The 27,115-nt window shown below is 35.4% G+C and overlaps 1 protein-coding gene across 5 annotated transcripts in view; it reads right to left on the bottom strand.

The window, feature by feature from the left end:
* Window positions 1–21,628: 21,628 nt before the first annotated feature.
* Window positions 21,629–27,115, bottom strand: part of RPS6KA6 (ribosomal protein S6 kinase A6) — a 130,703-nt gene continuing 125,216 nt past the window's right edge. For all 5 annotated transcript variants that reach the window (XM_084789586.1, XM_084789585.1, XM_084789587.1 and 2 more), the window contains 2 exons: window positions 24,054–24,185; window positions 21,629–23,378 (listed from right to left, as the gene is read on the bottom strand). In XM_084789586.1, the coding sequence (XP_084645712.1) occupies window positions 23,247–23,378; window positions 24,054–24,185 (264 nt within the window). In that variant the 3' untranslated portion in view covers window positions 21,629–23,246. The remainder of the gene's footprint in view (window positions 23,379–24,053; window positions 24,186–27,115) is intronic.

The raw sequence follows: 27,115 nt of genomic DNA, 5'->3' as shown, positions 1-27,115 counted from the left end.
CTGTTGTGTGGTAGTACATCCTCTGGGTATATTCCAAGGAGTGGAATAGCTGGGTCTTGAGGAAGCCCTATTCCCATTTTTCTGAGAAAGCACCAGATAGCTTTCCAAAGTGGTTGTACTAGTTTGCATTCCCACCAGCAATGCAGGAGTGTTCCTCTTTCTCCACACCCTCGCCAGCATGAGGTGTCAGTTGAGTTATTGATCTTAGCCATTCTGATGGGTGTAAGATGGAATCTCAGTGTCGTTTTGATTTGCATTTCTCTGATGACTAAGGAGGTCGAGCATTTCTTTAAGTGTTTCTCAGCCATTTGATATTCCTCTGTTGAGAATTCTCTGTTTAGCTCTGCGCCCCATTTCTCTATTGGGTTATTTGGTTTGGTGGTGTTTAATTTCTTAAGTTCTTTATATATTTTGGATATTAGACCTTTGTCAGATGAAGAGTCGGTGATGATCTTTTCCCAGTCTGTAGGCTGTCGCTTTGTTCTCTTGACAGTGTCACCAGCCTTACAGAAGCTTCTCAGCCTCATGAGGTCCCATTTATTAATTGTTGATGTTAAGGCCTGGGCTGTTGGTGTTCTGTTCAGGAAGTTGTCTCCTGTGCCTATGAGTTCCAGACTCTTCCCCACTTTTTCCTCTAACTGGGTTAATGTCTGTGGTTTTAAGTTGAGGTCTTTAATCCACTTGGACTTGAGTTTTGTGCATGGTGACAAATAGGGGTCTAATTGCATTTTTCTACATGTAGACATCCAGTTAGAGTTATTTAGTTTTCATCTTTAGGAATCTGCAAAATATTTTTGAGTGCCTGTGCAGTTTTAAATTCTTACCAGCCATGTATTAGGGGTAGTTTCTTTGCATGATATCTTTTTATTAGTGCTGTACTTATAGGTATGTGCAGTGTTGTATCACTGTGACTTCGACTTGCATTTCTCTGATAGTTAGTGATACTGAATACTTTTTTACATCCTTATCTTCCATCTCATTATCCACTTCAGTGAAATGTTTCCTCATGCTTTTTTTCTGGGTTCTTTATTAGATTCAGTTGGTAGCATTTTGAGAGTTCTTTACATATTTTAGACATTAGATCTTGGTCAGATATGTGGCTTACAATTATATGACCAAACATATAGTTTTTCTTTTCATCCTGTTGACAAGCTCTATTGTAGAACACAACTTTTGCATATTTTTCATGCATGTATGATCCTTTCTCACATTTCTTTCTTTTTGTTTTATGACCTACCAAGTTGAACCAAGGCCATCTGTGTGACCATGGATTTGGAACAGTCCGTTGGAATTTGGGCTAACCAGTGGGTATTCAACTGATGACAATGATTTCAGCTCTCTCTGAATTAATCAATAATCAATAATTCAGAATGGAGAGGTAGTACTCATGGAACCCCTACCCCATACTTCCAATGCTTAACTGTTGACAGATTCACTCTTGTACAGTCCCAGCACCAGCAAACATGGCTGCTGTGAGTTCATGAATGTGTATTCATTTTGTCTTACCCAGAAAGCCAGTATTTTCCAGCTTTCTATGTATTTTCCGTCTCTTAATTCTTTCAGTCCATTCTCACACAATGTTTCCTAAGCCATAGAGGGTATTGGGTAAATGTCTTGTTTAGAGATGAACACTGATTATTTGTCACTTACTCTCAGAATCTCCTGCAGCCATGAGTCTCTGATTCGCTGGAGGGGCTTCTCTGATTAAGTATGACAATAGGATATGTCTGAGTCTAAATCTACATATTTAAAAGGTAATTTAATGATATTGCCAATTTAGATAAACAACCAAATTAATTCTCACTCCCTGACATGCATATGACTTCCACAGCCATGGTTTTTTACCTGGTTTATGGGGTTCTGACCAGCTATTGATTCCCTCTTGTGGAGTGATCCCTGAATCCAATAACTGTTCAGTAGTGTATAAATCTTTCATGTCAGGTTGGTGTTGTAGTTGGTAGAATTTCACAGTTGTTGTAGACTTTTGATGCCTTTTCTCTTCCTGAAGTCATGATAACACCTTCCGGTATTATGAAAGACTGCCACCAGGAAGAAAGCTGCCAGTATTATTTGGGAGTCTTTGGTGGTAACCAACAGCTTTGTCATTGAATGCAGAACTTACCCAGCAAGGAGGAAATCATGCTTGGTACTTTAAGCCTAGCCAACTACCTGTGGATGATGAAGTAATGCATCTTAGAATAGGAGGATCTACATAAGTAGGTATCCCACACCTGACATTTGGATTTTTGTTTAATAATACACAGCTTCCAAAACATCATTATTTAGACTTGTGGGGTATTTCCCTGTAAATGTTTTTAAGTTACATATTTTATAATTAATTCAATTATAAAATGTGTTCAACATCATTAGACATCTGAGAAATGCAAGAAAAATTACATAGAGATTCCGTTTTTCCACAATCAGTATAGCTATTACAGATGAATCAAATGACAGCAAACTCTGGTGAGGATGTGGAGAAAGAGGGACCTGTGCTCATTGTTGATATGAGTTCAAGTAGTTCATTCAGCCTTGCTTTTTCAGGATCTACCATTTGGTATTGAATAACCAGTTGGTAGTCTTCCCAGAGGACTTCACTCAGTGATGGAGTGTGACCTGAGAGTTGTAAAATGAAATAAACCTTTTGTTCCCCAAGTGGCTTTGGTCATAGTGTTTTATCACAGAAATAGAAACTCTGACTATGAAAATACCCATGATTTCTTTTGAGTTAATACCCTCACCAACACACACACACACACACACACACACACACACACACACACACACACAGACAGACACACACACACACACACAGACACACACACCTTTTTTTATTTTTCTTGACTTTGAACCTTTGGCAAATGTAAATCTGGCCTATTTGTGTCTCTTATTCTGGATTATCTTTTTTCTTTTCCATTTATCTGTGTTTGTGCACTTCAACCAATATAATACAGGTCTAACTACAAGCAATATAGTAAATCTTGAATTAAATCTTTCCCACTGCACCATTCCTACTCAAGTTGTTTTAGCTCTTCCAGTTACTTTACTTAAAAATGCTGGTGAGGATGTTGGGAAAGAGGAATCCCTACTATAAAGATAATTGTTTGGAATGTGATAGTGGCATTATTAAATATACAGATAAACTTGGACAAAATGATATTTTTACTGTGTTGACTCTACCAGTTCTTACTAAAAACATACCATTTCCCTCTATTTTGAAAATACTTTTTCATTTTACTTGACTGTTTTCAACATATAAAACCTAAAAATATTGCTGGTTTTCACTGATGTCATTTTATTTTTTGAGGCTAAATTGTATAGTTTTAATTTTACATAATTACCAGTGAATTTTTGTATTTTGATTGCATATCTTGACACAATGCTAAGCTCACTTAGATTTAGAAGCCTTTTTTCGGGTAATCCATTGGAGATTTCAGTGTAGATAATTCTGTCACTTTAAATAGTGACCATTTTATTCTTTGTTCTACTGTCTAGAACTTATATCACTATGTAATAGAGTCACAGAGTGGATATGTTGACATCCCAGTCTAAGAAGGAAGACTATTTTCTTTCAGTATGTTAAACATGTTTAAATGTTAATGATTTGTAGTGTCTTTTCACCAGGATGAGAAATCTCCCCTATAATTCTTTTTGCCTCAGTTTTTTGTTATTGTTGAATATGTTCATATGTTTTCCTTTATTAGCTTTTTAGTATGTTGCTTGCATTGATTTTTTGTATTATACCAGCTTTCTATTCTTAAAATGAACCCCAGAGTTGTGTGATTTTCTTCAGTGTTGTTAAACTGTCTTTGCTATTACATTGTTGGAAAACTCCCAATATTCATGAGAAATTTTGATATGTAGTTTTAATTTTTCAGGCTACCTTTGTGTGCTTTTATGCTATTAAATTAATTCTGACATCAAAAGTAATTTGCAAGTGTTCCAAATTATGTATTTAATTTTTTGAATAGTTACAAGACTGTTTATATTATCCTTTTTATATTGCAGTTTCTGTTTTTTAAGGGCTTGAACTATTTCATACATTTTGTCAAGTGTTTAGTACAGAGGTGTCAGCAATGGTCTATTGCTACCATTCGGTTGCTAACAGAACAGGTGTACTTACATGATTTTTATGTCTTCTATGACTAATCTATATATTTTCTTTGGTTACTTTGCTAGAGATGTGCCAGTTTTCAGTTTAAAAAAAAACTTTTCTATTTATTCTATTAGTTCTTTGGTCCAGTTTTGTTGATTTGCACTCACATTTATTATTTTCTGCCACCTACTTGTTTTGATTTTATTATTCTGCCTCCATAAAATTATTGAAGTGAAAACATATTATTTTAGGTATTTTTCTAATATACGCATACAGTGCTACATTTCTCTTTCAGTACTAGGAGAGTTGTTTTTTTGTTTTTGTTTTGTTTCTACTTACTTCAGTGAATTCTTTTTAGTTTCCACCAGAATTCTTTGGTCTATGAATTGTTGAAATTAAAAGTAGTTTTTAACTGGTACATAAAATTGCATATATTTATGGTATATCATTTATTGCTTCAATCAATTCATGCATTGTGTAATGTTCAAATCAAAATATATCAATCACAAGAATATACATCTTAGGTACATAAGATAGATATGACTCTACAGAAAGACAAGGTCTTCAAAAACCTCAGAGACATGCAGAATATGGCATTTAAAAATGTTTTTATTACTTTAAAGATTCATTGACAATGAGACAGGTTAACTCTTAGCAATATCCAACCTACCTCAAAGAAGATGATGAGCATCAAAGAACCTCCTTATGGAGATGGCTTCAAATATGGCAAAGTAGATACTGGGCAAAAAGTCCTCATTTCTACCACAGACAGAATTCTGCCTTAAAAAAGGGCAAGCTTGGATGCAGGCAGAGTCAATGACCAAACTCTGCCAAGACAGGGTAAGCAAGTCCTCAATAGTTCCTGCCTCAAAAAATATGTCTGTCCATCCTATTGGGACTCTAGATGAGAGAAGCATGGGAAAAAAGCAAAGTAGAAGGATCCAGAGGGTCCTAGAAACCTACAAGAGAACATTATGATAGGCAGATTTGGGCCCAGGGGTCCTTCTCAAACTAATACACCAGCCAAGGACAATACAGGTGGTAAACCCCTACCCAGATCTAGCCAATGGACAGGACATTCTCCACAGTTGAGTGGAGAGTGGGGTATGACTTTCCCATGTACTCTGGTGCCTCACCTTTGACCATGTCCCCTGGAGGGGGAGACCTGGTGGCACTCAGAGGAAGGATAGCAGGTTACCAAGAAGAGACTTGATACCCTATGAGCATATACAGGGGGAGGAAATCCCCCTCAGGAACAGTCATAGGGGAGGGGAATAAGGGGAAAATGGGAGGGGGGGGAAGAAGGGGAGGATACAAGGATGGGATAACCATTGAGATGTAACAAGAATAAATTAATAAATAAAAAAAACGACAAAAATATGTCTGTCATATGTATTGGGCCAGAAGACTAAAGAAGATGCTCCAATGTTATAGAGTGTTTTGGGTGACTATTCAGGTAGAAAATAGTCTCTGTCATCTTTTCATTTGGAAATCTACTAAGCTGCACTTGCGGCATACTGAGGTAATCAAGTTTACTCCTTCTCAAGTCTCTAAGGGAGTTGAAGACCAAGTAGCTTAGTTTTACATGAAGCTTAACTGTTTAGGGGTTAATATGTTTTTAGGTCTAGATAGGTGTTTTAAGTTGATAATGACAATATGTGATAGGGATTGATTTACATTCAGAAATTTAGATGCACCAAGATAGGAAAGACATCTTCTTCAAGGCTGTGAAATACAAATAGCCAAAACACTAAGAATGTAACATTTATATAATTCCTGATTGTGCCACAGGTAATCTAGTGTGTGTGTGTGTGTGTGTGTGTGTGTGTGTGTGTGTGTGTGTGTATGTATATATATATATAAATGTATATGTACAAAATAAAATAATTTAAAAAATAAAATAAAAAGAGTGCATATATATATATAATTTCACTTATTTTTTTAACTAAGGAAAAAGTTCAATATGTTTTTCTTTTGAAATTATACAGTACAGTACCTAAGTTTTATCAATATTTACCCCACATTGGCATGGTTAGGGAGAGATTGCCCTGCCCCCCTGCTGCCTCTCACTGCCTGCAGCAGGCGAGTGACCTGTCCCTAAGGTCATAAGAGCAGGAGAGCTTACCCAGATCCTCATTGGTGGCCCTTAATAGCTGGTCCTAGTTAAGAATATGCAGGTGAAATGGCCCTAGGACATGAGAGCAGGAGAGCTGCCCCTGGCCCTTGCCAGCTGAGGAGGCAGTGGGTGAACTAGACAAAGTAGTGCTGGAGAGCTTACTCTGGTGGTGCAGGTCCAGGAGAGCTGGCAGGGTGACCAACTTAGCTACCTCCCAGGGCTTTGAATTGACCTACCCGAACATATACCCAATCTTTGATCTGCTGGAGTGTGTGAAGGGCCAGGCCTGCAGATCAAAGCTGCAGGATCTCCATGACACAGAGAAACAATGGGATATTCCAAAGTCCAAGTAAGGATTGAGCATCAATAGAGTAGCAGAGATTTAATGCCTAGAAACAGACCAATAGCTCATTGTAATGTACTCACTTATAAATGGATATTAACCATAAAGCATAGGATAACCATGCTATAATCCCCAGACCCAAAGAAAGTAAGTGACAAGCAGAGCCCAAGGGAGGATGCTTGAATCTCATTCAGAAGAGGAAATAAAATAGGCATCTGAAGTAGATGGAGGGGAGGGAATTGGGTGAGAGATGGGGAGGGAAGAGGAACAAGATTGGGGATCAGGTGTGGGAAGAGTGGAGGTGGGGGTAGAACTGGGAGAGAGAACAGAAATCAGTGGGGGCCATCTCTGGGACAAGGGAGGCTTCTAGAAGTCTATAGGGGTGACCCTAGCTGAGACTTTTAGTAGCAGGGGATATGGACTCCTGTAGCCAGGTGGGACTTCCACTGGAGGGAAGGGGACTCCAACCCTTCCATAAAACCTTTAATCTAAAATTTGTCCTGCTTACTATAAGTGTAGGGATGAAGATGGAGCAGAGATTGAGAGAATGGCAAACCACTGACTGGCCCAACTTGACACCCACTCCATGGGAGAGAGCCCACCCCTAACACTATTGATGATACTCTGCTGTGCTTGTAGACAGGAACCTAGCATAACTGCCTTCTGGGAGGCTTCATCCAGCAGCTGATGGAAACAAAAGCAGAGACTCACAGCCATACAATAGGCCCAGCTGGAAAGTTTTGTGGAAGAATGAAAAGAGAGATTAAGGGAGCAAGAAGGGTCAAGGACATCACAAGAAGACCTACAGAGTAAACTAACCTGGGCCCATGGTGACTCACAGAAGCTGAATCACCAACCAAAGAGCATGCATGGACTGTACCTAGGCCCACTACACATGTGTAGCAGATGTGCAGTAGGGGCTAACAATTGGAGTAGGGGCTATCTCTGACTCTGACGCTTGCCTTTGAAGCCATTTCCCCTAGCTGGGATGCCTTATCTGGCCTCAGTGGGAAAGGATGTGTTTAGTCCTTCTGTGACTTGATGAGCCAAAGTGAGTTGGTGCATGTGGGGGCGGGGTTTCCTATTCTCTGAGAAGAAGGGGAGGTGGAAAGGGAGAAGAGAGAGGGAGACTAGGAAGAGAGGAGGAAGGGGCCTGCCATCAGGCTGTAAAGTGATTAAATAAATGAATTAATAAAAAAGAATATAATGAATATTTGCAAGTAAAGATGTGTGGACAAAATGGTATATTCTGTGACACACTCTGACACACTATAGCTTCCAGAACAAGATTTATTTTTGAATCTAGCTTATTTTATAAGGTTGCAAAGAGAGAAGAGATAAAGAGGGATGGAAGATGAGTGGGACTATGGTCATGATGTGAAATTCACAGAGAATTAATTAAAACATAATTATCCCACATGTGCCCTGTTGTTTTAAAAGTGTTTTTCCAAACCTTCTTGTCATATTTTCCTTATTAACCTCTACTATTATTTCATTTTTGTTTGGCAGTTAACATGTTTTCTATTATTTTATTGGGTTTAAATATTTTGAGATTTTTAAAAATGTGAATTGGATAAATGGTCTAATTTCCATATATGCTCTTGAAAGAAGTGTGTATTCTTCAGTCTGAGGATGGAGCACTTGGTATATAAATGTAGAGTAGATTGTGTTGACTGTTGGCATGGCTGAGTTTGTCCATACCCTTGGCAATTTATTCTTTACTTGTTCTCTTAAATGCTGTGAGGTATGCTGAGATTTCTAGATATAATTTGGGATTTTACATACTTTTTATGTTTCATTAGCCTTTATTTCCTGTGTTTTGTATTTTTACTATTTGATGCATACATATTTAAGATTTGTATTTCTCAAGTCTTCAAAAACCTCAGAATCCTACAGAATATGGCATTTAAAGATGTTTTTATTATTTTATTTTATTTTTTTAAATACATTTTTATTAATTTATACATATTACATCTCAGTTGTTAGCCCATCCCATGTATCCTCCCATTCCTCCCTTCCTCCCACTTCCCCCCTACTCCCCTCCCCTCCCCTAAGTCTGTGTCTGAGGGGGACCTCCTCCCCCTGAATATGCTCATACGGTATCAAGTCTCTCCTTGGTGACCTATTATCTTTCCTCTGAGTGCCACCAGGCATCTCCGTCCAAGGGACATGTTCAAATATGGGGCACCAGAGTTTGTGTGAAAGTTAGATCTCCTTCTCCACTCAACAGTGGAGAATGTCCATCAGATTTATTGACAATGAGACCGGTTAACTCTGGACAATACCCAGCCTACCTCAAAGAAGATGATGAGCATCAAAGAACCTCCTTACGGAGATGGCTTCAAAGATGGCAAACTAGACACTGGGCAAAAGATCCTCATTTCTACCACAGACAGAATTCTGCCTAAAAATGGGCAAGCTTGGATGCAGGCAGAATCAACAACCAAACTCTGCCAAGACAGGTTAAGCAAGTCCTCCATAGTTCCTGCCTCACAAATAAGTCTGTCAGATATATTGGGCCAGAAGGCTGAAGATAATACCCCAATGTTATAGAGAGTTTTGGGTGATTGTTCCGGCAGCATATCACGTCTGTCATCTTCACATTTGGGAAGCTGCTAACCTGCATACCCTGTATACTCAAGTAATTTTATTCCTTCTCAAGTCTCTGATGGGGTTAAGACCAGATAGTTTTGTTTTACAATTAAGCTTACTTGTTTAGAGGTCAAGTAGTGTTTAGGTCTAGATAGATGTTTTAAGTTGATAATGCTCACATATGATAGATACTGATTTACATTCAGAATTTTAGACATACCAAGATAGGAAAGATGTTTTCTTCAAGGCTGCCAAATACAAATAGCCAAAACACTATGAATATAACAGTTTTATAATTCCTGATTGTTTCATGGTTCTTCTTGCTGTAGGTAGTTTATTGTATATGTGTATAATAATATAAATGTATATGTAAAAATAAAGAAAAAATGATTGTATTTCTCCATGCATAGATTGCCTTATTATACCATATTCAATATATACATATATATACATACATATATATATATATATATATATATATATATATATATATATATGTGATCTGCCTGCCTCTGCCTTCCAAGTGCTGGGATTAAAGGCATGCGCCACCATGCCCGGCCCAGTATTTTTACATTTTATAATCACATAATAGTGTATAATTTGCTTCAACCATTAACTTTAACTTAGAAAGTTTAAGGTTACCATACTTATGACTGTCTTTTTTCCCTGTGTTCTTTCTTTCTTCTTAATAATATTTCAAAGCTTCTTTGTGTTTATCACGGCTTCCTACATCATTGTATTCTAGTCATGGCTGTTTAGATTTGGCAGATAGGTCTCATGACAGTTTTCTTTTGATGTTATTACCTACTAATGGTCTATTCCCATGCACTTTGTGATATTTCTGGGTTTTTATGAGTAATTTGTATTGAAACCTGTATGCTTGTGTATGTGTGTGCATGTATGCGTGCATGTGTGTGTGTGCATGTGTGTGTGTGTGTGTGTGTGTGTGTGTGTGTGTGTGTGTGTGTGGTGAGACTCCAGGTTTGACTTAAGCCATCTGTTTTATCTGGATTTCTGACACCATTCCAAAATAAAAAGGTGCCACCCTTGCAGTGCCAAGTGAGGGCAAAAATCCTGGTTCCCCTTTAGCCTCTGATGAGATCCAAGAAAACGTTACTCCTCAATAGTGCTTGATAGGACTACTCCTCAATAGTGAAGAATTATAGCTCTTGAGCTGGTGAAATGTCCTAACAAAAAAGCCACTTGCCACTAAACTTTAAGATCTCCGTTCAATCCCTGGGAACCACATGGAGAAAGAAAAGAATCAACTCCTACAATGTGGCATGTGTACATTCATACATGTACACACACAAAGGCACACAAAGTAAAGTTCTGATTGTAAAAAAAAAAACTCTTCTTCCATTCCTTCATACATATCTACCACACTGGCTGGAGAAACAATGGGTTATGATAGTCCACATGTAACGTTCACCACACCAAAAAGGGTGGTTGGATTGCCTCATCACTGCTGTTTGATGGTGGAAAGCCTGGCTGTCCACTATGTCTTCTCTAACATTGCCCATCGTTTAGGTGTGAGGTTGCCTCATTGATACAAAATTTGAATGGTAGTATAGAATTCTCTCTCCCTCTGTGGGCTAATCAGACAGTGAATTGTCATTATAGATTAGCAAGAAGTTAAAGTCTGGTCTCTCCATTCCATCTGTACTTAACAAAAATCCTGATAGGGTTTTTGTAGTGTTACACAGCACAGGAAAGGAGATAATCTAGATTTTCTACATGACTCTTGCTGGCAGGCATAAGGATGGATTGGCAGTTGCTTCTGTAGTGATCAGCTATAGCACAGCTGCTACTTGTCATTTCTATTTTATTGACTTCCCTCTTCCTGATACTTTGGCCATACAGGGTAGGCTTCTGTTGACACTTATGGAGTCAACCTACCTGATATTACCTCCAATGTATTTAAAATGTCTTGACTTATAATTTTCTTTGTTCTGTTAGTATAAAACTTTAATCAAACCACTTTGGAATAAACTCAGTCTGTGTTCCCAGGCCATGGCAACTCATATTTGGTTCCCCCCAAAATATCCTTTATCCTCTTTAATGAGAATTGTTTTTTCATGAACACTTGACTGTTTTTTTTTTATATTTAGTTCTGTAGACGACTCAGATGCTTTATTTAAGTAAAGTATCACCATGTTCCCATTATAAAGCTGAAGGAGAGGAAATATTCCTAATTTTCTGATTTCTTTTTTGTATCTCAAGAAAGACTAATTCTTCTCTGGTACTAATACTATTTATTCCACTATCAACAAGCTGATGTTAATGAAAAGTCAACCACTAGTTAAGAGATTTTCATCTAAATATTATATTTGAAATATATGACTTTTTTCTCTTAGTTTACTTTGAGGAACTTAGTAAACAAATTAAACATCTTAGGGAGGAAGTATTAGAATACTGTGTTTTACACTTTCTTCCACTTAAATTTGTTAACATCATCACATAAAGATTTCACACAATATTAATTGCTGTTTTAGTTAGGGTTTCTATTGCTTTGATAGAACATGACCAAAGCAACTTGGAGGAAAAAGAGTTTATTTCATCTTTTAGCTTGTCATCCATTATCCATGGAATACTGGCAGGCACTCAGCACAAATTGGAGTAAGACGAAATTTCTGCCTTTGCTAGTGTTCCTTTTGCAGTGAAGAACATGAGCAAGAGCAACTTGGGAAGAAAGGGTTTATTTCACTTATACTTTCACATCACAGTCCATCATTGAAGGAAATCATGGCAAGAACTGAAGGCAGGAACTGATAAAAAGGCCATGAAAGAATACTGCTTATTGGCTTGCTCCTTGTGGCTTTCTCAGCAACCTACTTTCTTATGCCACATAGAACCACTTGTCCAGAGGTGGCAATGCTCACGGTATTCTGCATCTTCCCACTATATTAATCAAGAAAATGCATCACAAACTTTCCCACTGGTCAGTCTAGTGGGGGCATTTTATCAGCTGGTGTTTCTTTTTCTAAAAGGACTGTAACCTGTGCCAAGTTAACATAAAACTAGCTGACATACAACTAGCCAGCACAACTGGATTTATTGAAGGTTATGTAAACTTAATTTCAGTTACCAAACCAGTATTAGGTTATTGTATATGTCATAGGTGGACTGAGGCCACTGTGTAATCATGGGGAAAGAAGATACCAGGTCAAGATGACCTTAAACTAAACTGGGAACAATAATATGGAAAAACATGAAAAATTAAAATAGAAGATACAGCAAGTAAATTCTCTCATTTAAAATACTGTTAGTTTTAGAATATTTAGAGATATTTTAAATTTACATAATTCATGTTATAGACTGTAATGTATTTAGATAGCACTAAGATTTATTTATATTTATAAAACAAAAGCCTCTATATAAAACAAAAAGTTAATATCCTATTCAAATCCAATCTGAATGTGATAGAAATACATTTGTGTTGAGCCTCATATATCTTTGGAACACTCTTAAGCATCATTCCAAAACACAATTCTATGTGATCCTCTATACAATTAAAAATGGTAATGACATTTCTTTGACTATTGATAGTAACAGAAATCTCATCTCATGAGTGCCTTTTCTATGCCTTGGCAGGTGTATGCATCTATATAATGATGAAAAGCTGGTGGCAAGCCTGACTAAATACATGGATGATAAAGCTAATTCCTAAAGAATGTTACAATATACTATAGAACAGGCAATCTACTAAAGGTATTTGTGTTGGCTTCCTAAGGTTACATAGATGTACAATGGAGTGGTGTAATCTTGACAGAGAATGTCACCTCTTATGAAGATGTCAAATGTGAAGTCTCATTTCATTAAAAAACTCGGCTCCTAAAAACTCATTTCTTGCTCAGGTGAAAATTTCACCTTTCAAAGACGACAAAAACTCAAGAAACCTGACACTCTAAATTAAATTTTGATCATCAGGGGAATACTAGTCAGTCACATGAAAGTGGTATGGACATTGAGAAACAGGTTTCATATCATGTGATGTTTGTGATATTGAATGAAGAAAATACTGGAAGACAGTCATGCACATATCTGTGTGCATGTAAGGAGGCATCTTAGCAAAATTCAGATAGTTTTGTTAAAATATATAAACTATGGAAGAAAATGCAAACAGAGGAGTCATCTAGAATAATCTAAATTTAAAAAGAATGCTTGAAAGGATGATTTTGATGAACTTATGTATATAAACATAATGTTATGCTAAAAAAACTAAAGACAATAATCATGGATTACATTTACAGCTATAGACCACTTGTTTGAGCTCTATATTTACAATGAATTCATTTTTTTTTTTACTCCCGTATTTTGTTCTTTCATCTTTCTAACACTCCTGATGAAATACAATATATATTTTGTTTAGCCAGGGTAAATTCTAAATATATTTAAAATTTTAAAAATAAAGTAAGTCTTAGTTTTAAAATGCTTCCAACAGAAGGGCTAGAAAATGAGGGGCTCTGTGAAAGGCTGGCCTCTGGATATGACATGGCTGTTGCACAGGTGAACTCACAGCAGCTGTGGTTACTCACACAAGACCCCCATAAGAGCAAGTTAAAAACTCCAACTTGGAGTAAGAGGGGTCTCCAGAGGTCCCACCCATTTATAGAGTTATTGTCAGTTGATGGCTTCCGGAGGAGAGTCATTTTTCTTTGGTAGCGATGGCCACTGGACAGTTTCTCATGCCCCAGTAGGTGACCCCACATACATGCATTCATGGGAATCACTAGTCTTAGCGGGTTAATTTTTTAAAGTAATGAAATCTGAAGGGAGATGAGATATGTTGGGGTGGTGGTGAAAGAGAACTGGTACACAGATATGACCAAAATAAAATGTATACATGTACTGAATTTTACAAAATTCTTACAACAAAGTTGGTGCTCTTGTGTTTTTTTTAGCACTTAAAAAAAAAGTAGGTAAGGCCTCTTAGACACATTACTCATGGTATGGATTTCTTGGCTAACATCTTTTTTTTTGTATTTTGCCTACAAAAATAGCCAGCTATATTCTGCAAAGATGAAGGTAGCAATAACTGAGGTATCAAAGAGAAAATAAATATAAGAATTCCCATGCTATATTCTATGATAAAGTATGATTTAGCAAGTCCTGGGATTAGAAACTTGAGCGTACACCAAACTCAGTTGAAGAATTACCCTGTAAATCACAAGATGCTGGATCCCAGCCCCTGATTTAAAGCTCTAATAAATTCCCAGATGAAATTACTGCTCCTGACAACCACTGGTTTAAAAATGGGCACTTTCTGGCATTTCTGGGGAAAACGCAAAATAACCTAATACCCATGGAAGAGACTTGGCAACATATTACAATCAACACATTGTGTTAATCACAATGGTCAATTTTATGAGATTTGTCTGGAAGACTAGAGCCCTCTAGCATGCCTTGGGATATTATTTTGACTAGGTTAACTGAGGTTGGGACATCTACTGTGGGTCGCACCATTTCCTGGCCTGGGATCCTGTACTACATTAAAAGGAGACACTGAGCTGACGAAAAGCATCCATTACCCTGCTTTCTGTGGGTGCATATGATGAGCTGTCTCCTGTCTGTGCTGTCGTTGACCTTACCATGATGAGCCAGCACATATCTTTTCTCTCTTAAGTTGCTTTTATCGGAGCGTTTATTCACAGCAACAGGAAAAGCAACCAAGACAGAACTTATTAAATCAAGAATGCCTGGTTCTAAATGTTTATATTAGGATAAATGATATATAAGCAGGGATATATCAATATAAAATTTATGTATGAACTTTATTCTATTAGTTGCAAAATACCAGAAACTATCTGCCAAAGCACAGGAGTTTAAATAAAGTATAATACACACAATGAAGAAACATGAAACTGAAAACAGGAATATGAGAATACCTATAAGCTAATAATTTCCAAAATACATTAAGTGAAAAAGCAAAGTTCAGGAGAACACAAAGTATGAGACCTTTGATGATGAAGAAAGGAAACTGTATATTGAATGTTTTCCTTTATAAAACGATGATGAATCTGAAAACAATGTTAATTGCTGTTATGGTTTGAATCTGAAGCATTCCCTATAGGCTCATGGTTTTAGTGCTTTATTTCCAGCTTCTGGCTCTACTTAAGGCTGTGCAGTCTTTGATGAGCACAGCCTGGCTGACAGATACAGGAGAGGGCCTCTGGGTGCTTGATCAGGTCCTGGTTCCTAGTCCACAAGGATGTGAGGAGTGTAGGCACATATTCTCATCAACACAAGTTGAGTTCCTCAGGCATAGGTTGAAATCCCTCTGAAGCTATTAGTTTTTCCTTTTTACAGTTTTTTCTATCAATTTTTAGTTACAGTGATGCAAAAATAAATAAGTTACCTACATGGTGTGTGTAAGAATAAGGTACAGATGATGCTGGTGGCAGTCATGTTTAGTATACTTAACTATGCAGTGGGAGCCTTTAGAACTATGTAATTTTCTACATATTCAAATAAACAATTAACTGAGAATTAATTGGAAAAGGTTAGTATAGAAACACCAGAAACAGAGATTAAGAACAAATAAAAAATTATAAACATACAAAAGACACTATCAGAAAAATTAACTAAGTGAACTGCGTATCACCTAGAATTCTTGGTTCTGAAGTTACATTATAGAAATAAATGAGACTTTAAGTATTCTTTATGGAAGAGTGGAAGAGTATATGCATTTTATGAAGGCATATATATTTAAAATGGACATTTATGTTTAATATTTAATTTTCTACTTAAGTCATGAAATGCCATGATTAACAACAACTTTTGGAAGAGTTTATTTTGACTAACAGTTCCAGAGGGATGAGACTATCATGGTAGGAAAGGAGGGAAGCAATTGAGAGGACATGCTTCCTTACAGGAAGGTTGTACCTCCCTTTAACCTCTTCACACAGCACTACCAACCTGGGGAACAGGTCTTCAAATGCCTGAGCTATGGAGGACATTTTTCACCAAGCTATAATGAAGCAGGTAAGATACTGGTTAGCCAAAAACAAACAAACAAACAAACAAACAAACAAAAAACAATAGATGCTATCCACTCTGTCCTTATTTGGTGCATCACAAGTCATCAGAAGTGCCCTATCACTTCCCAATTTCAGTTCAAGTATTACTTAGGCAGCTAGCTCTACTCCCATGAGCTAAGCATGAAGAAATAAGGTTCAAGACTGTTACTTCTGTCTTAGAATCATGTAGTGTCTGAAAATGGTTTACTTTTGAAAGTATGTTTGAAAGATGGAGGGGAGATAAGTTCGAAGACAGTGATCAAGATGAAGCCAATCAGTAAACAAATTCTCTTGGTATATTCAACACACGAGTTAGGTATTAGCATTTATAACCAAAAGGTTTTCATATACTTGCTGTAACATAATGGTTTAAGTCATTTTCTTCAGTGCGCCACAATAAATTTGCTACTACAGTTTTTTAATCAGCCAAAAGTGTCTTTTGAAAATTAGGATGGTTATCACATATTTGTTCTTTTCTTGCCTTTCCTATCAGAAGCTCGGATCTAAATGTAATGCTCAAAATAAATGATCTGATAGTTGTAGATATTGGCACACCTCTCATTTTCATAGCTTAATTATTTTAGAGCTTCAATTTGAAAGGTCTTGTTATTAGAAAAAAAAGCCTTTGTTTAAAAATGAAAATCAGCAATAGTATCTGGCTTTTGTACAGGACACATTTGTTGAATAAAAATGTATCTATTAAAACAAGAATTCATTTTGTTCAGAAACTGAATAATCTGTTATCAAACATAGTGGCTTATTTGTAATTTTATAAACAAAATAATCTAAAATAGGTATGGTCAGAAAAAATATCAAATGTGTCTGAGAGTCCTGAAGCAGAAGTAAGAAAAAGTTTAGTGCCTAATCTCATCTATTAGTGGTCTAAGCAAGGAGGTCTGGCAGATGATGAAGGGTTTCAAAGTGGAAGGCTGCTTTGTGCTTTGAGTAGAGCAGGTTCTAGGATCCACAAAAATCCTCGGAAGGATATAAACTATTGTATCTTCAAAAACAGGCCCATGGCATTTTTCAGTCTGCTGTTCAGGACCTACTGACTAAAAATGCACTCTCTTATTTTAAAGAAGAAAAACAAAAGCAGAGGCTATTTTTCTTAAGGTAGCTAGTGGGAAAGCAATTTCTAAAGACTTCCCCAACTTGACCTGGGCTGTGCTGTGCTTACCTCTATGAAGCTGACAAAGAGGTACGTGAAGATTCTGATTGCCACATAGGAACTTATGCTTTATGTGTGTACATAGTTATTACAATGTACCATGCCATGGATTCTTTTTCAGTTAAATTTTTGTGTTTATTCTAAGCATAAAATAATCAGTCAGCTCTTGGAGACAAATATATTAATGCTCCTACAACAGAAAAGCCTGTTACTTTAACTTGCAGATAAATATATTCTCCTGATAAGGCCTAAAGTATTATGATTTACATGCCTATTTTCTTGAATTATTTCATTTTATACAAATACTAGAAGAATCTTAAAGGAAAAATATTATAGTTCTGGAAATATCAAGGAACAGCCATAACCAAGCAGTATTTTTAAACTTTAAACACCTGCTACATTTGGCTCCTGAACCATATATATATATATATGTATGTATGTATATGTATACACATACATACATTCCTATTCTCTCTCCCTCTCCCCACCCAATTAATAAAAGCAAACAGTTTTACATCCATAAATGATCAAGCATGGTCAAGTAGAAAATGTTAGAAAGTTACAGCCATTTTATTTAGTACCCAGAGAATGCCAGTAAATTAACATAATCTCTTGATAATTGTTACTCACAGATTTAACAAGAACAAAAATAAATAACTTTATGTCATCTTTGGCATGTTGTAAATTCAAAAGGATAGCCATTTCTGTAGCAGCACTGTGAGGCAAAAGAACACTGTAGAATGCATGACTAAATCTGATCTAACACGATGAAAAATGTAATACAATGAAAACATGTCAAAAGTAACAGTGGATTAAAGAAATATTTACAAAAGAAATGATGGTATAAACTTTATAATAGTTGGGGGGGGGAGTCAAAGTTTTAGCAACCTGGGAACCTTTATCTTTCAATTTCAGCTTTTAGGTTTTTAAGTACCTGTGAAGCAAATCTATATACTTACTGTTAAACACCATTTAGACTATAAACATCTACATTGGAATAATAGGTACATGAATTCCTACGTTGTTTGAGAATGTCTGAAAATGTATTTTGAAAGACATGGCAGTAGCAAACTATACTGTTTGAATAAATCTTGGCCAACACGTGGCATCTGTCTTGCCACATACTTTTTTCCATTTATATTATGGAATATAATGCAAGATAACCATTCAAAAACCATATTGGAGTTTGGATATTTAATTAAAAGTTTATGTATAACTTTTTTAAAAAGCAGTTTGTTTCTAGATTTATTTCCTGGCATTAAAAATAACTTATTGGCTGGGCATGGTGGCATAATCCCAGCATATGGGAGGCAGAGCAAGGCAGATCCCTGTGGTGTCAGGCCAGACTGGTGTGCAGAGTGAGCCTAGGACAGCCCCGGCTACACAGAGAAATCCTGTCTCAAAAAACTTAAAAAAAAAAATCAGTGTACTAAGCAAAGCTTATACTTTTGCTATAAGTGGTATCAGATTCAGAGACAACAAATTTTAAATGAGAAATCTGAGCAATATTAGTTGATAAAAAGAGAAGGGCAACAAATTGGTCAAATGATGTCAACTCTTAGTAAATGAATGCACATATTAATATAGTCTCTAGAACTATCCCACATAAAACTGGATACTTAACAACTATTTTTCAAGAATAACTAATGGTCAAAACTAGACAAAGTAAAAGCAAAGCAGTCATTTATAGGAGATGGTGTCTGTGGTTTAAAATTCAAATATAGAACATACCTTTATTTGGTACCAAGACATATATTCCTAAACATGTAGCTCAATTTTTTGCTAATCAGTAACTGAAATTTATATATGTTCTAATCTAATGTAAGCAATCTTGAATTTCTTTGTTCTAAAAGTACTCTTCTTTTGTAATTTTCTTCACATTTCAGAAAATCATATGCTTGTAATCTAGGGTTTACTGTGTATCCAAGTAGAGGTCTTCCACACATTATCAATCAAGTTGAATTTTAGATGATCAAAGAATATTATTTTACACAAATTATAGAACAGCTTCCATGAGATTGTAAGACTAAAAGCAGGAACAATGACCTATGAGCATAACAGATGTTGTGAATAACCACTACTAATGGGATTACATTCCTGCAGATAACAGGTACTTACTCATTTAAATCAACACAGCAATCACTGATTTCAAGATAAAGAACAAAATTCCTTAACAAGCATTGAAATGGAAAAAAAAACTAAATAAATTTAATCCTAATGGGTCAATCAGGATTTACTATGTCTTGCATTATTGTTGCAAAATATTATAATAAAATGGATCTCTAGGCCCTAAAATCTAGACAAGGATTCTAGAGATGGGATTCATGTATAGTTTCCATTTGAAATTCTATGCTTTTTTCTCCTTGAATACAACTGTGGGTTAAATGAAAGTCCTTATGTTATTAACTACACATTGTGAGGAATGAAAATACAGACAAATATGAGTTTAACAACATGTAAACAAATGACCACTAATACCTTTCTACCTCCATACCACTTTGTTATAGAGAAGTTTGCCATATGAAAAAGCTTCGAATATTTTAAGACAAAATATAGAATGCACATAAAGGAACTCCATAAATAGGAAACATTTTATTGAGTGTCTTTACTCTGGGAACTTCTGAGTTTGTTTCTTAACCCACAAACTTCAACAATGACTGAATTTAAAATTATTCTCATTTGATTAGATTACTTGAAACTCCTGCAACTAGAAATACATTTGCTTAATAGCATTTTTCATTGAAAATGCTAATTCTCCACTAACCACTAATAGGAAAATGTGCATTAACTTACTGTTATAGCTTTCCTGTTTTTCTGTTAGCTGAACTCTGCTGTTCTGAAAATGGAAGCCTTGATTTGGAAAAACAGAAGAAAGTAATAAGGTCCTTTTGGATGCACTGAGTCCGCTGAGGATTTGGTAGATTTTAATGGTGAAGAACTGTTGTGGGATGATCAAATAGGATAGTATGAGGGGTTTAAAAAACCAGATGAAGAGAATGAATGAAATGGACAAACTGCCTAACTTAAAGCGGAATTTTTCAGTGTGCCTTATGCTGTTGGCTTTTTCTTTTTCTTTTTTCTTCTTTATATATGAAGGGTGTCTTCTAGTTAGGATACTACTAATCAAGTGATATAAGTAAGTTTCTACAGCAGCATTATTTTAACATGTTTCAGTGGGGAAACATAAACACCAAGCATCTGTTGTTAACTTTGTGGATTGCCAAAGAAATGCAATCCCTCCAAGCCACCCTGAAATGCTATTTAAAGGTTCTGCTGTTTAATTATCAATACCAAGAAGAAAACAAAAACAAGTAACAATAATAAAAAAATACTTAGGCATTCCTAACAAAATAGATTAAAAATTTGATACCAGAAAATCAGCTACTGGCACTGCATTCTAATGTTCTTTCAAATAGTTTCCTAAATATTCATTCATGGTAACATGCACTTTCAGACAATGGATTTTTAATCTACCTTAGCAGACCTAATGTTTTCTCTTTGAGAAAAATAAGTTCAATATTGTCTCCTCTCCAGAACAGCAAATCACCTCAAAGTTTTACCTCAAAATGCACTGCTGTGAAATACTACCAAAGAATGAAAAATAATTTATCATGAATCCATTAGAAACTATAGTATTCCTCCTTCCATTCACATTTATTCTTGCCAAAAAGGACATGATTAGGCATCCCACTTCTAAAAAAAATTGAAGGTATGGTTGTGACTTTCATTTACTTAATGCTGTCTCTCTACTAATTTGTTAGGCTAGAACATTTAGAATTTCTGGCAGTAACATTCTAATCATTAGGCAAATGTACTAGCATGGCTATATCGTTCGCCCAGTCAATACTCAGTGGGGGATGAGAACGTGTTCATTAAGCATTCATTGCTTAATCCTTAGTGGTCCTTTCATATCACACTATACAACACAGTCCTTTGAGTAAGCTAATTGAAAATTATGATAATCTTTTAACCCATTGTTTATACAAAGGCTGAAAGGTATTTAATGATCATTTTTTCATCTTCCAGTTTCATATTCTAATTTTATTAGCTGGAAAGCACATATGGAAACAGAATGTGTCCTAAAAATTCATCTGCAAAATTACATCTTTGAGTTTGACAAATCCACTGATGAGACTGTGTAACAACACAGACAAGATAATGAGAGGAGGACAAGAACTCAAAATATATGGGCACACATTTTTAAATGCAAGTACTTGTAATAAGGCAAAAAGAAAAGGGGAAAAATGAACCAAACTGGAACACAAAAATCACAAAATAGGACACCAAGACGAAGCAATGCTATTATGTGGCATCGGATCAGTTGTTATTTAATAGTGTTCAATTATTTTTAAAAAGACAAACTCAAATACATACTTTTTTATATCACGTGTAGGAAACAGATTATTTGTGCATGGATAAAGATCACTTACATTTTAAAGAGAATACATACGGTTTGTTTTATTAAGTACCAACACATTACATGTCTCCTATCCTAAATCAGTCAGTAATCGGTTCTTTAGGAACTAAGTAAAGTAAAATGCATGACCAACAGTACACCTAGCACGTACAAGTAATACATTTCTATTCACTAGCAAAACGGATATCCTCCAGTTTACATTCATGAATTACTTCTGTCAGTAGTAGTAGTTAAAATGGTATTTTCTTCAATAACATAAAATGAGTTTTTAAAATTTCAGCTTTTAAAGAAAACAATACACATTACACACTGGTTCCGAATCATAAATTTAATAAATCCAATTTGGCCAGTTTATTGTAAATATAATTTTAAATGTGCTCAAATTCTGTGTCAATCATTAATAGTTTCCTATTTAAAATGTGAGATCTTCTTTAAGTACCACTGTATGTAGAATTGTCTAACGCTTTACTGAAATACATTATATGGTATCATATGTGCTAAGTGCACAAGTCCACTGTAATAAAACTTCAACTACATCACCATAGGTAGACCAATATGCTACACTGTAGCTCAAATCACATGGAAATCAGAAATACAATAGTGTCGCTCCACTTATAAAGGGGAAACATGATTAAATTCAATTGGTTAACCTCAAAGTCAGTTTATGGAACATCAAGATTGCATCAACACCATGTACTTCATATTCAAAGCCTTAACTATGACATACTTTGGAGATTACAACATCAACATGAGACCTTTGGATAAGAACATCTTCAATTTTACTACAATTCCATTAGCTGTAAAACATCAGAAGCCTTATGGAAACTTTCTCTAGATGAAGCCACTTATGGATAATATACAAATTTGTCTGCACACATTAGTGATTTAATTATTCTATCAAAACTTTGGCACCAATCATATCAGTAATTCATATATTAGCACAAATGGATTTTGTTCCGGCACCAAACTATTCTCGCTACATTTAGTTTCTAAACAGACTCAAGTGAATGGAATGCTTTGGCTATGCACAAGCTACTAGAATACTTGTTTTTCTTTTCAGAACAAAAGTTATTCTTCATAAAATGATGTTAAAAATACTGATATTGTTTATCAATATAGCATATGAAAAGCATTTTTATTAGTGTTAATGAATCCCTAAGCCATTTTGTGCAAAATAATGAAAAATAATAGGTTAACTGTGTTTGAAAGGAATTTGGGGACTTAATGTGCAGAGAAGTTGTTAAGACCTTGTGGACATCAGTTATAGTTAAAGATTTGGACACTACTGCAAAATGACATAGTATGAATATTATGGACCTATGTAGTATGTTTGTTTAAAATTCCAACCTCCCAAAAAGAGAGGTTTAAACAGAATATTCAAGTAATGTGGCAGGAAAAAATACCTTTGAATGAAGATTAGGCATAAACAAAACAAAACCAACCCACAATACACATTAAATTTTCTCTTCATCCAGTTAGCTGAGGAACATTATGAATCTTACAATCCAGTTGATGTTCGCTTTTTCATGCTGCGTCTCTGAGCTAAACTTGAAGCAGCAACAGGCTCTAGGATTGGTTGGGAAGGTGCCTGAGCCAAGACAGAATATGGTAAAGCCACTGCTGCTTCTTCCTACAATAATGAGAAAACATTACAAGTTCAGTAACAATCTCTGCAGATAAAAATTATTTCACAATTCACCACAAGACATCTATGTATGACATGTGCCCTTTTACAAAAGCTCCTATAGCAAGAACCCAAGTTAAAAGCCAGTGAAGTTGCCTAGACAGACAGACAGACAGATAGACAGATATGGTTATAGATATAATTTGAAATATTTATGCAGTAGAAGTTTATTTAGTCATAAAAAAGAACAAAATTATGTCAGTCAACAAAAAGTAGAGCTGATAATAGTCATGTTAAACAAAATAACAGAATATAAAAACAAATACTGTATACTTTTTCTCATATGGAGCATATGTTTTAAAAAGACAAAGGTACTATTACCATAACTGAAGTAGAGAAAAATACGGGGGAAGGGAGAAGGAGCTATCAAAATATATCATATGAGTATTAGAAAATGTCACCAGAAAACACAGTATTTTGGGAAATTTCTATAAGCTAAAAGATAATTTTATCTTATCAGAAAAGATATAGTAAAAATACTTTAAGCATTTATTAATGTTAAAAAAGAAATAAAAACTATTTTCCAGAAGTAAAGATAATTTCTACAATTATTTAAGAATCATCAGTGAACAACATGAGAAAGTCACTACACATTAAGTGCGTTTGTTTTACTGTAACAACCTGGGGTGTGTCATCCGTCTCTGGCTGATCACTCGGCAATTGTTCTCTTTGGGTTATCCAAGGGTGCTTTAATACTTGTTCAGCAGTATAACGCTGATGTGGATCCATGTGAAGCATATGAGAAAGCAAATCCTAAGTGGATAGAGAAATTTTCATAAAAATATGTAATTCACATTTCCACAAAAATATAAAAGCATCAATAATTTTGTTTTCTTTCACCAACAATATGAAAAACAGTATTTGTACTCTGCAGTTAATTGTATGTATGTGTGTATTATACATATATAATTGTATATATAAATATATAAATATGTATATATAGCTGATAAGTATCAACAAAATATAAAGTCACAAATTTGAAAGGCACAAGATAAAGGGAAGAAGGGAGTGGCAAGAGTGGCATACATGCAATGCTCATGTACGAATTAAAAAAAAATCTAAGAAAAAAGATAATCCTAAAACATTTTTATTATACATTAGAGTTTTTATTTCTGTAAATCTGTATCATCAAATTTTTAGAACTGAGACTTGGTTAGTAATGAAAGAGGGGTAAAAAACACTTAAGGTAGCTGGGGTTTCCCTTGAGAGTTTTAAATTGGCAAGAAAAGAGCTATAAAACTTTACTAGAAGGCTAGACTACAAGATGTAAAGGTTTGTATTTACAAAGAAAATACTAAGGGGAGGTTGTCATGTATTTAGTTAATCTACTCAAGTAAGGCCTTTCTGCATTATATACTGAGGACAGCAAAATATAAATTCAATATCAATAATTTCTGTTATGATAATAGTCCAGGCATCATAAGTCTTCATTAAATTAACTATGAATATTTGATTTTGGTTATAATTAAAACTGTTAACAATACTGCATAGTAACATATTATAAATTTAAATATACCAAATTACGTATGTAATACATTGAGTAAACTATCCTTGCTACTTTTAGGAAAGCAAGTAAGCTCTCCTCAAAAAAGAATTTTCTAATATAGAAACAAACCATTTGTGTAATCTTTCATTACCCAAAACACTAAAAATAAGGATGGCAGGTAATGATAACAGATAAAAAATAATGCTCTTGTATTTTCACAACTTATTAGGCTGAGCCAGGAGGACTTCAACAAGTTAGAGGCCAGCCACGCTATATGGTAAGTTTGGGACCAGCACTAAGTTTGACTCTACTAAAAAATATAAAATAAATAGGAAAATAAAAATGTAATCTGCCGGGTATGGTGGCACATACCTTTAACCCCAGCACTCGGAAGGCAGGGGAAGGTGGATTGCTGTGTGTTCGAGGCCAGCCTGGTCTACAAAAATGAGTCTAGAATAGCCAGGACTGTTACACAGAGAAACTCTGTCTCAAAAAAAATCTGTTAAAAATATTTAAGGGTTTTAGACAATCAAAATAATCAACTTGGAATAGAACATATTTGCAAAACCAAAAATGTAATATTAAAAATGATACATGCAAAATTGTCTAGGGGAACAAAGGGAGAAACAATTATATAATTGCATGAAATCTCTATAAAACCTAGTACCATATAAAATGAGTATGTGAAAAATAATGAATATTTTAATAAAATACTTAAATGCTGGGTGTGAAGGGGCTTCCAACTGTTAGGGTCCTTGGGTGCGTCTCACTGAGCAGAATCCGTTTAAGGGCAGGTCCTATTTGTACTCCTGTACTGCCTGGCCCAAATGAGGACAACACTTGGCAAAATTCAACCAAGGTCAAAACCCTTTACTGCCTCATACAAAAGGGAAGGTTGGCATCAATCTGTTACCAGCCTTTTTTGGCCAACTAGACAGAAAATAATTAAATGCCTCAATGGCTCCTATACCAAGTAAATTGAAACATAAGAAGGCTGAGATTTCCATAATATATATCTTCAGGAAGTGAGAAATATTGGCTTTTTATTGTTTTTCTGCTTTATATCACTATTATTTCTTATGCTTTCATCCTACATAAGCTTCTTCCTCTTTCCTGTCTTCCTTCTTTTCTCTTCTATCCTTTGCTCATCCACTTTCTTTTCACTACTTAATTATTCACACTCTTTTTCTCTTCTGTTTTGTTTTTGAGGCAGGGTTTCTCTGTGTAGCCTTGACTGTCCTGGAATGCACTACATACACAGACTGACTTTGAACACTCAAGAGATCTGCCAGCATCTGCCTCCTAAGTGCTGGAATTAAAGGCATGCACTTAACACTGCTCTGTTATTCATACTTTTAACATCAGTGAATTTTAAATCCCTAGGTTTTTTTCTTTAAGAATTCTAGCTATCCTAGCTCCTTTCTTATCTAACCTACTATGTTGTAGTTGATATTTGTAATTGCCCTTTCCTATATTTAAATATTTGGAGTGCTTTTGAATTATCATTATCTGTTTTCTCGCCTCTGAGCGGTGACAGGGATTGAATTGTGAATACAAGGCTGTTCAGATTTAACTCCAACACTTGGAAGAGAAGCAGAAGGATCTCTATGAGTTTGAGGTCGGCTAGGGCTACTTCAACAACTTAAAAGCTTTCAATTTTGATCAAATATATCTATTTAAATTCATTTGGTATATGTGATGTATAAGAGAAGGTACACCCATAAAAAATCTCACCAACATGGCTCCCTAAATATGTCCTAAACAAGAACACACTAACACGGGAAAGGCAAACTTAGAAGAACTTAACCCTCTACACTAAGAACTACAAGTAGCAAAGGGATACTTAGAGCATGAGAAATATTCTCCCCCAGAGAAGAGTACACCTACTGGTTATATTACATGGTTAGCCCTGAAAAAATACATATAGATAACACTAGAGACTACGATGGTATACACACACACACATACACACACATACACACACACACACACACACACACACACACACAGAGAGAGAGAGAGAGAGAGAGAGAGAGAGAGAGAGAGAGAGAGAACCCCAAAAACCCACAACCACCACCACTACCAACAACAACAATTAAAGAAAAAGGCTATGAATTAGAAAAGGAGAAAAGTGGGTTACATGGGAGGAGTTGGACAAAAGCAAAACAAAACAAAAAGAATGGAAAATAAAGTAATT

The sequence above is a fragment of the Acomys minous genome (genome assembly GCF_964271855.1).
Source record: "Acomys minous genome assembly, chromosome: 7".
In the NCBI taxonomy this organism is placed as follows: Eukaryota; Metazoa; Chordata; class Mammalia; order Rodentia; family Muridae; genus Acomys; species Acomys minous.
This window is presented reverse-complemented; position numbering and strand designations above follow the sequence as displayed.